The sequence below is a fragment of the Mesoplodon mirus genome (genome assembly GCF_964341445.2).
Source record: "Mesoplodon mirus genome assembly, chromosome: 10".
In the NCBI taxonomy this organism is placed as follows: Eukaryota; Metazoa; Chordata; class Mammalia; order Artiodactyla; family Ziphiidae; genus Mesoplodon; species Mesoplodon mirus.
Genome location: NC_138986.1, coordinates 48214356 through 48230485, shown reverse-complemented (window position 1 = coordinate 48230485; position 16130 = coordinate 48214356). Strand labels below are relative to the sequence as shown.

General features: G+C 38.2%; 1 protein-coding gene across 5 annotated transcripts in view; it reads right to left on the bottom strand.

Annotated features, from left to right (window-relative positions):
- Window positions 1-13346: 13346 nt before the first annotated feature.
- REV3L (REV3 like, DNA directed polymerase zeta catalytic subunit) overlaps window positions 13347-16130 on the bottom strand; it is a 248567-nt gene continuing 245783 nt past the window's right edge. For 4 of the 5 annotated variants that reach the window (XM_082634116.1, XM_082634117.1, XM_082634119.1 and 1 more), the window contains one exon: window positions 13348-14555. In XM_082634116.1, coding sequence (XP_082490242.1) covers window positions 14415-14555 — 141 coding nt within the window. In that variant the 3' untranslated portion in view covers window positions 13348-14414. Of the gene's footprint in view, window positions 14556-16130 lie in introns of all 5 variants that reach the window. The other variant, XM_082634115.1, reaches the window with a different exon arrangement.

Genomic DNA, 16130 nt, shown 5'->3' with positions numbered 1-16130 from the left:
GCTCTCTATAGGTTTCATTGATCTATGTATCTCCCCCCCCACACACACACACCATACTGTTTTGATTACTGTAGCTCTATAATATAGTTTGAAACCAGGGTGCATGATGCCTCCAGCTTTGTTCTTCTTTCTCAAAATGGCTTTGGCTACCTGGGGTTTTTGTGCTTCCATACAAATTTTTTAATTGTTTATTCTATTTCTTTTTTTTTTTTTTTTCTTTTTGCGGTATGCGGGCCTCTCACTGTTGTGGCCTCTCCCGTTGCGGAGCACAGGCTCCGGACGCGCAGGCCCAGCGGCCATGGCTCACGGGCCCAGCCGCTCCGCGGCATATGGGATCCTCCCAGACCGGGGCACGAACCCGCATCCCCTGCATCGGCAGGCGGACTCTCAACCACTGCGCCACCAGGGAGGCCCTGTTTATTCTATTTCTGTGAAAAATACCATTGGAATTTTGATCAGGACTGCATTGAATCTGTAGATTTCTTTGAGTAGTATGGACATTCTAACAATATTAATGCTTTCAATCCATGAGCATGGAATATCTTTCCATTTATTTGTGTTTTCAATTTCTTTTATCAGTGTGTGTCTTACAGTTTTCACTGTATAGGGCTTTTACCTCCTTGGTTAAATTTATTATTTATTTATTTATTCTTTTTGATGCAATTGTAAATTATAAAAAGGACTGTTGTCTTAATTTCACTTTCTGTTTGTTTTTAGTGTCTAGAAACAGCAGTTTTTCTGTATATTGATTTTTGTATCCTGAAACTTTACTGAATTTATTGATGAGCTCTAGTAGTTTTCTGGTAGCATCTTTAGGATTTTCTATGTATAGTATCATGTCATCTACACACAGTGCAGTTTTTCCTTTCTGATTTAGATGCCTTTATTTCTTTTTCTTCTCTGATTGCTGTGGTCAGGACTTCCAAAACTATGTTAAATAAAAGTGGCGACAGTGGATATCCTTGTCTTGTTCCTGACCTTAGAGGAAATGCTTTCAGCTTTTCCCCACGGCGTATGATGCTGGCTGTAGGTTTATCATATCTGGCCTTTATTATGTTGAGGTAGGTTCCCTCTATGCCCACTTTCTGGAGAATTTTTATCATAAATGGGTGTTGAATTTTGTCAGCAGCTTTTTTTGCATCTGTTGAGATGGTCATATATTTTTTAACTTTTTATTTTATGTTGGAGTATAGTTGATTAACAATATTGTTAGTTTCAGGTATACAGCAAAGTGATTCAGTTATATATATACATGTATCTATTCTTTGCAAATTCTTTTCTCATTTAGGTTGTTACATAATATCGAGCAGAGTTCCCTGTGCTATACAGTAAGTCCTTGTTGGTTATCCATTTTATTTTATTTTGTTTTATTTTTTAACATCTTTATTGGAGTATAATTGCTTTACAGTGGTGTGTTAGTTTCTGCTTTATAACAAAGTGAATCAGTTATACATATACATATGTTCCCATATCTCTTCCCTCTTGCGTCTCCCTGCCTCCCACCCTCCCTATCCCACCCCTCTAGGTGGTCACAAAGCACTGAGCTGATCTCCCTGTTCTATGAGGCTGCTTCCCACTAGCTATTTTACGTTTGGTAGGGTATATATGTCCATGCCACTCACTCACTTTGTCACAGTTTACCCTTCCCCCTCCCCATATCCTCAAGTCCATTCTCTAGTAGGTCTGTGTCTTTATTCCCGTCTTGCCCCTAGGTTCTTCATGACATTTTTTTTCTTAGATTCCATATATATGTGTTAGCATACAGTATTTGTTTTTCTCTTTCTGACTTACTTCACTCTGTATGACAGACTCTAGGTCCATACACCTCACTACAAATAACTCAATTTTGTTTCTTTTTATGACTGAGTAATATTCCATTGTGTATATGTGCCACATCTTCTTTATCCATTCATTGGATGATGGACACTTAGGTTGTTTCAAACTCCTGGCTATTGTAAATAGAGTTGCAATGAACATGACTCTTTTTGAATTATGGTTTTCTCAGAGTATATGCCCAGTAGTGGGATTGCTGGGTCGTATGGTAGTTCTATTTTTAGTTTTTTAAGGAACCTCCATACTGTTCTCCATAGTGGCTGTGTCAATTTACATTCCCACCAACAGTGCAAGAGGGTTCCCTTTTCTCCACACCCTCTCCAGCATTTATTGTTTCTAGATTTTTTGATGATGGCCATTCTGACTGGTGTGAGATGATATCTCATTGTAGTTTTGATTTGCATTTCTCTAATGATTAATGATGTTGAGCATTCTTTCATGTGTTTGTTGGCAATCTGTATATCTTCTTTGGAGAAATGTCTATTTAGGTCTTCTGCCCATTTTTGGATTGGGTTGTTTGTCTTTTTGATATTGAGCTGCATGAGCTGCTTGTAAATTTTGGAGATTAATCCTTTGTCAGTTGCTTCATTTGCAAATATTTTCGCCCATTCTGAGGGTTGTCTTTTGGTCTTGTTTATGGTTTCCTTTGCTGTGCAAAAGCTTTGAAGTTTCATTAGGTCCCATTTGTTTATTTTTGTTTTTATTTCCATTTCTCTAGGAGGTAGGTCAAAAAGGATCTTGCTGTGATTTATGTCACAGAGTGTTCTGCCTATGTTTTCCTCTAAGAGTTTGATAGTGTCTGGCCTTACATCTAGGTCTTTAATCCATTTTAACTTTATTTTTGTATATGGTGTTAGGGAGCGTTCTAATTTCATACTTTTACATGTCCCTGTCCAGTTTTCCCAGCACCACTTATTGAAGAGGCTGTCTTTTCTCCACTGTATATTCTTGCCTCCTTTATGGTTATCCATTTTAAATATAGCAGTGTGTACATGTCAATCCCAAGCTCCCTAACTATCCCACGCCCCCACCCTTCCTCCCTGGTAACCAGAAGTTCATTCTTTAAGTCTGTGAGTCTGTTTCTGTTTTGTAAATAAGTTCATTTGTATCATTGTTTTTTAGATTCCTCATATAAGCGATATCACATGATATTTGTCTTCCTCTGTCTGACTTACTTCACTCAGTATGACAATCTCTAGGTCCATCCATGTTGCTGCAAATGGCATTATTTCATTCTTTTTAATGGCTGAGTAATATTCCATTGTATATATGTACCACATCATCTTTATCCATTCCTCTGTCGATGGACGTTTAGGTTGTTTCCTTGTCTTGGCTATTGTAAACAGTGCTGCAGTGAACACTGGGTTGCATGTATCCTTTCAGACCATGTTTTTCTCTGGATATATGCCTAGGAGTGGGATTGCAGAATCATATGGTAGCTCTATTTTTAGTTTTTCAAGGAACCTCCATACTGTTTTCCATAGTGGCTGTACCAATTTACATTCCCACCAACAGTATAGGAGAGTTCTGTTTTCTCCAGACCCTTTCCAGCATTTTTTGTTTGTAGATTTTTTGATGATGGCCATTCTGACCAGTGTGAGGTGATATCTCATTATAGTTTTGATTTGCATTTTTCTTATAATTAGTGATGTTGAATATCTTTTCATGTGCCTGTTGGTCATCTGTATGTCTTCTTTGGAGAAATGTCTATATAGGTCTTCTGCCCATTTTTTGATTAGATTGTTTGTTTTTATGATATTAAGCCACATGAGCTCTTTGTAAATTTTGGAGATTAATCCCTTGTTGGTTGCATTGCTTGCAAATATTTTCTCCCATTCTGTGTGTTGTCTTTTGATTTTGTTTATGGTTTCTTTTGCTGTGCAAAAGCTTTTGAGTTTAATTAGGTCCCATTTGTTTTTATTTCCATTACTCTGGGAGACAGATCAAAAAAGATCTTGCTGCGATTTATGTCAGAGAGTGTTCTGCCTATGTTTTCCTCTAAGAGTTTTATAGTATCCGGTCTTACATTTAGGTTTTTAATCCGTTTTGAGTTTATTTTTGTGTATGGTGTTAAAGAGTGTTCTAATATCATTTTTTTAAATGTAGCTGTCCAGTTTTCCCAGCACCATTCATTGAAGAGTCTGTCTTTTCTCCATTGTATAGTCTTGCCTACTTTGTCATAGATTAATTGACCATAGGTGCATGGGTTTATTTCTGGGCTTTCTGCCCTGTTCTGTTGATTGATTTCTGTTTTTGTGCCAGTACCATACTGTTTTGATGACTATAGCTTTGTAGTAGAGTCTGAAGTCAGGGAGCCTGATGTCGCCAGCTCTGTTTTTCTTTTCAGGATTGCTTTGGCTATTTGGGGCCTTTTGTGTCTCCATACAAATAAAAAATTTTTTTGTTCTAGTTCTTTGAAAAATGCCATTGGTAATTTGATAGGGATTGCATTGAATTAGATTGCCTTTGGAAGTATAGTCGTTTTGACACTATTGATTCTTCCAATCCAAGAACATGGTATATCTTTCCATCTGTTCGTGTCATCCTCAATTTCTTTTATCAGCATCTTACAGTTTTTGGAGTACAGGTCTTTTGCCTCCTTAGGTAGGTTTATTCCTAGGTGTCTTATTCTTTTTGCTGTGATGGTAAATGGGGTTGTTTCTTGAATTTCTGTTTCTGATCTTTCATTGTTAGTGTATATAAATGCAACAGATTTCTGTGTATTAGTTTTGTATCCTGCAACTTTACCAGATTCATTAATGAGCTCTAGTAGTTTTCTGGTAGTGTCTTTAGGATTTTCTATGTATAGTATTGTGTTATCTGCACACAGTGACAGTTTTACTTCTTTTCCAATTTGGATTCCTTTTATTTCTTTCTCTTCTCTGCTGTGGTTAGGACTTCCAAAACTATGTTGAAAAAAGTGTCAAGACTGGACATCCTTGTCCTGTTTCTGATCTTAGAGGAAATGCTTTCAACTTCTTCCCATTGAATATGATGCTGGCTGTAGATTTGTCATATCTGGCCTTTATTATGTTGAGGTATGTTCCCTCTATGCCCTCTTTCTGGGGTTTTTTTTTTTAAAATCATAAATGGGTGTTGAATTTTGTCAAAAGCTCTTTCTGCATCTGTTGAGGTGATCATACGGTTTTTTGGGTTTAAAAAAATTTTTTTTGTTTTTGATGTGGACATTTTTAAAGTCTTTATTGAATTTGTTACAGTATTGCTTCTACAATATTGGTTTTTTTTTTATGTTTTGGTTTTTTGGCCATGAGGCATGTGGGATCTTAGCTACCCAACCAGGGATCGAACCCACACCCCCTGCATTGGAAGGCTAAGTTTTTACCACTGGACTGCCAGGGAAGTCCCGATCATATGGTTTTTATCCTTCAATTTGTTGATATGGTTTATCACACTGATTGATTTGCAGATATTGAAAAATCCTTGCATCCCTGGGATAAATCCCACTTGTCGTGGTGTATAATCATTTCAATGTATTGTTGAATTCAGTTTGCTCAGATTTTGTTGAGGATTTTTGCATTTTTTAAATCAGTGACATTAGCCTGTAATTTTCTTTTTGTGTGATATCTTTGCCTGGTTTTGGTATCAGGGTGATGCTGGCCTCATAGAATGAGTTCGAAAGCACCTCTTCCTCTGAAATTTTTTGAAATAGTATGAGAAGGGTAGGTATTAACTCTTCTCTACATGTTTGGTAGAATTCACCAGTGAAGCCATCTGGTCCTGAACTTTTGTTTGTAGGGTTTTTCTTTTTTTTGTTAAATTACTGATTCAGTTTTGTTAGTGGTAATTTGTTCAATATTTTCTGTTTCTTCCTGGTGGTTCACTGTTGGCAGACTGTATGTTTCTAGGAATTTGTCCATTTATTGTAGGTTGCCCATTTTTTTGGCATATAGTTGTTTGTAGTAGTCTCTTAACGATCCTTTGTCCTTTTGTGGTGTCCATTGTAACTTCTCCTTTTTCATTTCTGATTTTATTGATTTGGGCCCTGTCTCTTTTTTTTCTTGATGAGTGTGGCTGTAGGTTTATTAATTTTGTTTGCCTTTTCAAAGAACCAACTCTTAGTTTCATTGATTTTTTTTTCGATCTTTTTTTTAGTCTCTATTTCATTTCTTTCTTTTTAAAAATTTTTTATTTTATGTTGGAGTATAGTTGATAACAATGCTGTGTTCGTTTCAGGTGTACAGCAAAGTGTTTCAGTTATACATATACATGTATCCATTCTTTTTCAAGTTCTTTTCCCATTTAGGTTATTACAGAATATTGAGCAGAGTTCCCTATGCTATACAGTAGGTCCTTAGTTTCAGCTTTTAGTTTCATTTATTTTTTTCTATTGTTTTTTAGTCTCTATTTCATTTATTTCTGCTCTGATCTTTATGCTTTCTTATCTTCTATCAATTTTGGGTATTTATTCTTCTTTTTCTAGTTCCTTTAGGTGTAAGTTTAGGTTGTTTATTTGAGATTTTTCTTGTTTCCTGAGGTAAGCTTGTATTGCTGTAAACTTCTCTTTTTGAACTGCTTTTGCTGGGTCCCATAGATTTTGGATCATTTTGTTTTTGTTTTCATTTGTCTCCAGGTATTTTTCTGTTTCCTGTTTGATTTCTTCAGTGGTTCATTAGTTGTTTAGTAGCATATTGTTTAGCTTCCGCCTATTTGTGTGTTTTTTGTAGTTTTTTTCTTGTAGTTGTTTTTTTAGTCTCATAGTGTTGTGGTCACAAAAAATCCTTCATATGATTTCAGTTTTCTCAAATTTAGTAAGGTTTGTTCTGTGGCCTAGCATGTGATCTATCCTGGAGAATGTTCCATGTGCATTTGAAAAGAATGTGTAGTCTGCTGCTTTTGGATGGAATCTTCTATCTGTATCTGCTAAGTGTGCCTGATATAATGTGTCATTTGAGGCCAATGTTTCCTTAGTGATTTTTTGCCTGGATGATCTGTTCATTGATGTAAGTGGGGTATTAAAGTCCCCTACTACTATTGTATTACTGTCAGTTTCTCCCCTTATGTCCATTAATATTTGCTTTATGTATTTAAGTGCTCCTATGTTGGGTGTGTGTATATATATATATGTATATATATATATTTTTTTTTTTAATAAATATATTTATTTTTTGGCTTTGTTGGGTCTTTGTTGCTCTGTGCGGGCTTTTCTCTAGTTGCAGCGAGTGGGGGCTACTCTTCGTTGTGGTGCGCGGGCTTCTCATTGTGGTGGCTTCTCTGTTGCAGTGCGCGGGCTCTAGGCACCCGGGCTTCAGTAGTTGCAATGTGTGGGCTCAGTAGTAGTGGCACACAGGCTGTAGGGCATGCAGCCTTCACTAGTTATGGCTGACAGGCTCTAGAGCGCAGGCTTAGTAGTTGTGGCCCATGGGCTTAGTTGCTCCGCAGCATGTGGGATCTTCCTGGACCAGGGCTCGAACCCGTGTTGCCTGCATTGGCAGGCGGATTCTTAACGACTGCGCCACCAGGGAAGTCGTGTGTGTATATATATTTACAATTGTTATATCTTCTTGAATTGATCCCTTAAAGTCCTTAATTGATCCCTTAAAGTCCTTCTTTGTCTCTTGTAGAAGTCTTTGTTTTAAAGTCTATTTTTTCTGATACAGATGTTGCTATTCAGGCTTTTTTTGGCTTCCATTTGCATAGAACACCTTTTTCTATCCCCTCACTTACAGTCTTTGTGTGTCTTTAAGATATGAAGTGAATCTTTTGTAGGCAGCATATACAGGTCTTGTTTTTGTTTAGCCACTCCGTGCCTTTTTATTTTATTTTTTTATTTTTTAAATTTTATTTATTATTTTTTTGTGTGGTATGCGGGCCTCTCACTGTTGTGGCCTCTCCCGTTGCGGAGCACAGGCTCCGGATGTGCAAGCTCAGCGGCCATGGCTCACGGGCCCAGCCGCTCTGTGGCATGTGGGATCTTCCCAGACTGGGGCACGAACCCGTGTCTCCTGCATCGGCAGGCAGACTCTCAACCACTGCGCCACCAGGGAAGCCCCGACTCTGTGTCTTTTGATTGGGGCATTTAGTCAATTTACATTTATGATGATTATTGGTTATGTTCTTATTGCTATTTTGTTCATTGTTTTGGGGTTGTTTTGTAGGTCTTTATTTTTCTTTCTTCTTTTGTTCTTTCGTGATTTGATGACTATCTTTAGTGTTAGGTTTTGTTTCCTTTCTCTGTTTTGTGTATCTTTTATAGATTTTTTTGGTTTGTGGTTACCATGAGGTAGGGGTGTGTGTGTGTGTGTGTGTGTGAGAGAGAGAGAGAGAGAGAGAGAGAGACAGTGAGTATGTATATGTGCATGATTGTTTTAAGTTGCTTATCTCTTAATTTGAAATGCGTTTTAACAACCATGCATTTGTACTCTCACAGTTACTGTTTTTGATGTCATTATTTTACATCTAATTATTTTGTGCATCCCTTAACTGCTCATTGTGGATATAGATGATTTTACTTTTGTGATTTAACCTTCGTAATAGCTTTGTATGTCGATGATTTACTACCTTTACTGTATATTTGGGTTTACTGATGAGCCTTTTCCTTTCATGAGTTCCAGGTTTTTAGTTGTGGTCATTTCTTTTTGCTTAGAGAAGCTCCTTTAATATTTCTTGTAGTGCTGGTGTGGTGGTGCTGAACTCTTTTAGCTTTTGCTTGTCTACAAAACTTTTGATTTATCTATCAAATCTGAACAAGAGCCTTGCTGGGTATTCTTGGTTGTAGGCTTTTCCCTTTCATCACTTTAAATATATCATGCCACTCCCTTCTGGCCTGCAGAGTTTTTGCTGAAAAGTCAGCTGATAGAGTTATGGAAGTTCCCAGTATTAACTTCTTGCTTTTCCCTTTCTGCTTTTAATATTCTCTCTTTATCTTTAATTTTTGCCATTTTTAATTACAGTGTGTCTTGGTGTGGTCCTCTTTGGGTTAATCCTGTTTGGGACTCTCTGTGCTTCCCGGACTTGAATGTCTTTTTCCTTTCCCAGGTTAGGCAAATTTTCAGCTGTTGTGTCTTCAGATTTTTTCTCAGCTTCTTTCTCTCTCCGTTCTCCCTCTGGATTCTCCCTATAATGTGAATATTAGTGCCACGTAATGTTGTCCCAGAGGTCTCTTAAACTGTTCTCATTTCTTTTAATTATTTTTTCTTTTTTTCTGTTCAGCATCAGTGATTTCCACTACTCTGTCAACTAGCTGATTCATTCCTCTGTGTCATTTAATCTACTGTTGATTCCTACTAGTGTTTTTCATTTTAGTTATTGTATTCTTCATCTCTGGTAGGTAGTTCTTTATATTTTCTAACTCTTTGTTGTAAACTTCTAACTTCTTGCTCTGTGCATCCATTCTTCTCCCAAGTTCTTTGATCATCTTTATGATTATTACCCTGAATTCTTTCTTGGATAGACTGCCTATATCCACTTCACTTAGTTCTTCTTCTGGAGTTTGTCTTGTTCCTTCGTTTGAAATATGTTCCTCTATCACCTCATTTCCCCTAACTTAAATTTCTATGTATCTGGTAGGTTGGTTACATTTCCTGACCTTGGAGAAGTGGCCTTTTGCAGGAGATGTCCTATGTATCCCAGCAGTGCACTCCCCTCATCACCAGATCTGTATGCTCTAGGGATGCCTCCTCTGTTGGCTGCGTGGCTCCTTCTGTTGTGGCAGGCTGACTGGTGTGGGCAGTCTAGTAGGCTTGGTTGGCCCCTGGTCCAGTTGGTTGCCAGGCCCTGCCTTATGCAGAGGCCTGCTAGTTGCCAGGGTTGGGTCATGAGGTGGCTGGCTGTGGAACCCCAGGGGGCCCCGGGGCTAGTGCTGTCTCAGGGGTCAGCGGAGTCAGGGTCCAGGAGACCCCAGGCAGGGCTGGTGCCTGCCCACTAGTGGGTGAAGCGTGGTCCTGGGGCTAGTGCTGGCCTACTAGACTAACCGCTCCCTTTAAATATTCAGTTCCCACCTGGGGTCTTACATTGCTAAGCCTTCCTGGAGTTCTCTAACAGTGATCAATTCTGGCATTCTCTTTTTTAGTTTTGGGTTTATCTGATGGAGGAGGAAGAGGCAAAAAATCTGTATCATCTTGAAACCAATGTCAGTTATCTGTCTTTACTAACAGACTGTGATATACATGAGGACAGGGGATTTACCTTGGTTTTTCTGGATAAGCAAAATGTGGGGCATATCTTAAATGCTCATTAAATATTTATTGAATGACTAATACTTTACATTTGTGTAACTATTTTGCATTTGCCACATTCCCATTCATAAAGCCTCTATTAGGGCAGGTGGCATTATCCTCAGATTTCAAAAAATATGACTATTTTTAAACTTCTTAGTATCTGTGACCAAATGAGTTGCTTTTCCAAAGGGCTGCATTACCATGAACAATCATATGAAACCCCAGGGCACAGGGTTTCCTCACTCTTAACCTATTATTTACCCCCAGCCTCCCTGTCCTTCCCTCCAACAAGCAGTAAGTCAGTAAGAGACTCCCAGGCACTAAGATGGTATTTTGATTTGTCTCCCTGGTCACATTTTCTCCCCACATGTATACGGAAGCCTGGTTTTACAAATCTGAAAGTTCCTCTACAAGATATTTTTCTTTGTAAGCCACTCTTGGAGCTGGCCAAAGTGACAAAACAGAGTTATGAGAGTGAGGAAATGAGACAGATGCTGTGGGTTTAGTGCTGTATCTTATGACTTCCTCCTCAGATCCCAAATGCTAGAAACAATCCATGACTATTTTCTTATATAAAACTACTTATTAAGCAGAACTCCAGAGCATTAATGGTATCAGAATTCATTCACTTGTATAAAACCAAAAATGTTTAAAGGTAACATGTCTCCTCACATCAGGGGAGAGATGGGTATTTAGGGGGGTGACACTGAGTAGAGTGCAACTGGCAGACTGTCCTCCCAAGAGGTGCAGGTCTCATTGAGAGAGGTCAGGACACATCCAGCCTGAAAATAGCTGCTTGTGCACTGCTGCCTTCCCTTCTCTTCCCCCTTTTCTTGGCAGAGTGCTAGTAATGTCATTTATAGCCAGGTTTATTTTTACTTTATAAAATCAAATGTGTGTTTTAAGAAATACCATTCTGAAGCTGAGAAATCGATTTAAATCTTATTTGATAGGTGTTTAAGGAATATCCATGTGCTCAGCTATTTTTTTGAATAAATTTATTTTTATTTATTATTTTTGGCTGCGTTGGGTCTTCGTTGCTGCACGTGGGCTTTCTCTAGTTGCGGCGAGCAGGGGCTACTCTTCGTTGCGGTGCGTGGGCTTCTCATTGTGGTGGCTTCTCTTGTTGCGGAGCACGGGCTCTAGGTGCATGGGCTTCAGAAGCTGTGGCTCGCGGGCTCTACAGCACAGGCTCAGTAGTGGCGCATGGGCTTAGTTGCTCCATGGCATGTGGGATCTTCCTGGACCAGGGCTCGAACCCGTGTCCCCTGCATTGGCAGGCAGATTCTTAACCACTGCACCACCAGGGAAGCCCCTTGTGCTTCAGCTATTATGAAAACAATGGAGAGTAGATGGAAAGGTGAAGATGATTCAGCAGCAGGATTCTACTAGTATAAAATACAGCTCTGGAAGGGCAGCATTCTTTTTTTTTTTTAAGAGGAATATCATCCCTTCCAGGGACTTATTTATTTATTTTTTATTTGCGGTACGCGGGTCTTTCACTGTTGCGGCCTTTCCCGTTGCGGAGTGCAGGCTCTGGACGTGCAAGCTCAGCGGACGTGGCGCACGGGCCCAGCCGCTCTGCGGTATGTGGGATCCTCCTGGACCGGGGCACGAACCCGCGTCCCGTGCATCGGCAGGCGGACTCTCAACCACTGCGCCACCAGGGAAGCCCCGAGGGCAGCATTCTTGATGGCAGGGAACGTGCTTCTTCTGAGACTAGTGAGGGCACGTCCTGTGACAGTTGGCAGGGCTGAATACAGTCTACAAACTCTCCAGCCCTCACAGGACTACGTCCTCTAAGAATTCTTTCACCGCTCTTCTGTTCACATTTTAATGTTTTTCCCCGTTTTGGCCTTCTTCACAGACACTATTAGAAAATTGAAGTTCTTGTAGAATTAGTATTACATGGCTCAGCATTTGCCTCTTTCCCACTGTTGACTGGGACCTCTGTGGGAGTGAAGAGGGGAGCTAGGGTTGTAAGTAGTTTTTGTTAATACTTCACACCTAGGGAAACACGTTGGTGGGAAGTGGTCAGAATGAGAGAAAATGATGTTTTAACCTTAAGGGAATGTTTAATGAGATTATTTCTTTAGCATTACTCAGAAAATGAACTTTTTTTTTTTTCTGGTCTGGGTGAAACACAAAACTTTATTAATAGCTGTTCTAAAAGGGAGGGGAAATAATTATGAAAGTATACTGGAAGCTTCTTATAAAATATTTTTTGGTAAAATAGGTCCATGTTTCAGCACGCTCACTGGTGACAGTTACTGAAACAGCAGATGCATCTCATTAAAAGGCAGTTAGGCTACAGACTCTGAGGACAGAGTTAGAAGGGAGGCATTTCCCTGCACAAAAGGGAACCAGAGATATGCTACGTGCTTAAAACTAGTTTTGAGCTTGTTTTGGGCACTAGTATTGAATAACCATTTGCTAGTTTGGCTATGTCCAATTATAAAGAGGTTAAGAATGATTATTCTGTTGAGAATATTTTGTCTAGCTATATTGATGAGAAAGATGATATAAGTGAAAGTCCTGATAACACAGAACTTAGAAAAGGGAAAGTAATAGATAAGTTCATCAATGGCCACCCATACAAGGGTAAGAAAATCCTAATTCTAAGGACTAGCTCTAGACTCCCAAACAAAAAAAGATCCACAGAAGTGGCGATTTATGATGTTTCCACAGGGCTTAGGAGAAATATGTGCAGATATGAATTATATCTCTTTGATTACATATTTACCATATAATTTTCAGAAAACAAATCCCAATATTTGCAAGTACTGAATTCGGCAGTACCTAGACCTACTTCTGGTTTATAACCAGATGAGCTTTCTATCTTAATTTTTTTCTATTGAAAATATTGGCATTAAGTTTTTTCAAAATATAAATATTTATTTTTGGCTGCATTGGGTCTTCGTTGCTGTGTGCAGGCTTTCTGTAGGGCTTCTCATTGCGGTGGCTTCTCTTGTTGCGGAGCACAGGCTCTAGGTGCGTGGGCTTCAGTAGTTGTGGGATGCAGGTTTAGTTGCTCCGTAGCATGTGGGATCTTCCTGGACCAGGGCTCGAACCTGTGTCTCCTGCTTTGGCAGGCAGATTCTTAACCACTGTGCCACCAGGGAAGTCCTGGCATTAAGTTTTAAAAAAGTACTAAGAAAATTTTTGCTTTCCTGTTGGAAAGTCTTGGCTTCAAAATTGATTATTATCTAAATGAATATGAACATGGATGAGAGCTAAACGTTTCCTAGACTACTTGCTCCCGTTTAAAAAAAAATCTTAAAGTTTTGGTTAGGGAATTGTAACATCAGTTAGTATATAGCGAGTTAAATTTACCTCATTAAAATTCAGAGGGTAGGGAGGATGTAACTAATGTAGGCTTATAAAACAGATGAAGATCATTCTATTTATAGCAAGATAAAACCACACTGCTGTATTTCATAGTTTATTCAATTTTAATACGGTTTCCATTATTAACTTTTAAAACAATGATTTCCAGTTTAGAAAACAATGCACTGACCACATAATTCCTTTTTTATTTTATACAGTTATACAAATATTCTAAATACACATTTTGTGTTCAAGATGATGGCAAATAAGATTAACTGTACAGTACATAAGGAAAGAAAATATTTTAAGCATATTTAGAAGCAATAGAAATGTCTATACAAAACAAGCAAAAATGGAATAAAATTTTTTATTTTTAAAGTATTGCAACAGGCCCACAGGTTTGTAACAAAAAAGTCTTTCTTTGCACAGTTCCTCACAATGCCCCATTAATAGCTAAAGCAAGACAGCGGTTTTAGAAAATAATGTTTCAAAATGCTACACATGGTACTATTGTTTGCACAGTTTGATCAAAATAACAACTCTACTCGGAGTCAAGCAAAACCTAGAGGAAATATACCAAACAACTTGAAAATCATTTGTATAAAATTCATTGCACATTATTTTACTTAGTTTGAAAAGTAAAAAAGTGTATTTACAAAATATTTCGCAGTCAAAATTATAAAGTGAATGGATATAACACGTCTTGATACAGACAGTTCAAGGAAAACACGAATGTTTTTTTAAAGAGGTTTTCAGTGCTCCTTCCACAGGGAAGTAAACATGATCTACTCAAATGGATTTACAAGATGTTACGCATACCGTAGCAAATTCGACACCTGCATTATAAAACAATGTTGAAAAGGCGAAAGGATGAGGGGTTTGTACACTGTAAGAAGTGAGCTATTCAGAGATCAACAAGTACAGTTTTTAACTCAGCATAAAAGTCTTCATAGTCTTCAGATAATAGACAGACAATGAACATACTTGACTCGATGAAAGTTGAAAAAGCACCATGCACAACAGTTTAGTGGTAAACACTGAAAAAAATAGCACCTGGAATTCTGTGATATTGACAATTTAAAACTGGTCTAGTAATTGCCGGAGATATGGTGCCTTGGATAATTCTCTGTTTACTCGGGAGAGTTTGTAAAGTACTGGGCAGTTCAGAGAAACACACGGGATATGTCGATCAAGGCAACCTGTACAGTTCTTGCATATCTGAAAGTACAAGAAGAGTACATCAAATGATAGGAAAGTTTCTATCTAGATGTATAAACAACAAACTTTTATAATCCCTCCTTTGTGACCCACCACAGATTACAGGCAGACATATGGCACATATTACAGAAAGTTGCATTAATTTTCATCTCTTCGAAGCATAGCCAACCCTAAGTTAACACATTTCTAAAGGATATTATTTCACAAACCACAGAGCACAAAATTCCCTAAGGATTCATTTCATCCCAAAGATAAACTTTCACTTATGGTAGAATCCTATTATATTAACATCTACATAATAGGCTACCCAATTACCATTCAAAGACTGTCTCTTAAATGCAGTATGTACACTATTTTTTCAAGTTACTCATATTAAACATTTTGTATGCCAATCATAAAAAAGTTACCCACTTTCTTATTTCAGAAGAGAAAATGCTAGTATGGAAAAAAAAAATCAAAGCATGTGAATTTGAAAGTAGTAGTGTAGACCAGTAGTTTCAACCCTGGCTATATACATGAGCCTAAAAATAGACTAATGCCTCACCCCCATCCCAGACCAATGAATCAGGATCTCTGGGCATAAGAGCCTAAGAATCTGTATATTTTAGGGCTCTCAGGTGATTCTGATGTATAATGAGATCTGATCTAAAGGAAAATAATAAATCATAAGGCAATTTTTAAAGAGAAGCATTATAATATCTTACCCAGTGATCAGATTTTAATATGTAAAGTCTCAAGTTATACATACAGTTTAAAAAATTGATAAAACATGAAAAACATTAAAGGCTACTAGTGAGGGCCCCAAGGGTCAAGAAAATATATGCTGATTTTTTATGTGACTAGTGTATCCAAGTGATTAAAAAAAGGGATAGCAAATAGCAGCTACCATACTAATTCTCTCTTAAGAGAGAAATCAGCTCTGCTGTACTTAATTCTCTGACCTGTATCTAACAGCCTCTGTTTTAGAGGTCTCTCAGGGCAAAAAAAGTTTTGTTCTTTGGGCCAGTGTCTTCCAGTCAATTGAAAGGCCCATGTTTCTGAGCACCCTGGTTACTGTATCCAGTATTATGATACTCTGCCACAAGCAAACCACTGAGAGCCCTGTGCTTCAGCGTGCTCTCTTGAAGAGTAAGGGTGCTGCTGTTCTACTCTGATCAGATCTCTGCCAAGAGACTCAAACCTACTCCCAAATACAGAATGTCTGCACTGCAGCTCTATGTACTACAGCTACGTTCAGGTGCCAGGACAAACTGATAAATATTTATGCTCTTGCTGTGCTTGCCTGACAAATAAACCAGGATGGAATTACTTGCCTCACTAAATTTAACTCAATGTTTAGTTTCAAGTTCCTTTACTGATGATTTAAACCCTGAGCAGCTTACGTTTAACACTTTAAACACCACAACCTGGAAACTTACATTTTAGCAAACGTAAAACAAAAACTGCTTTAGTATTTATTGATTCTTTCTTTTTGCTATCCTTTGGCTTACTTTCTTGTTTTTTAAAAAATTTTCAGTCAGATGCTTAAATTCATTTTTTAATGTTTATTATTAAAAGTGTTTAAGTTGATGAATT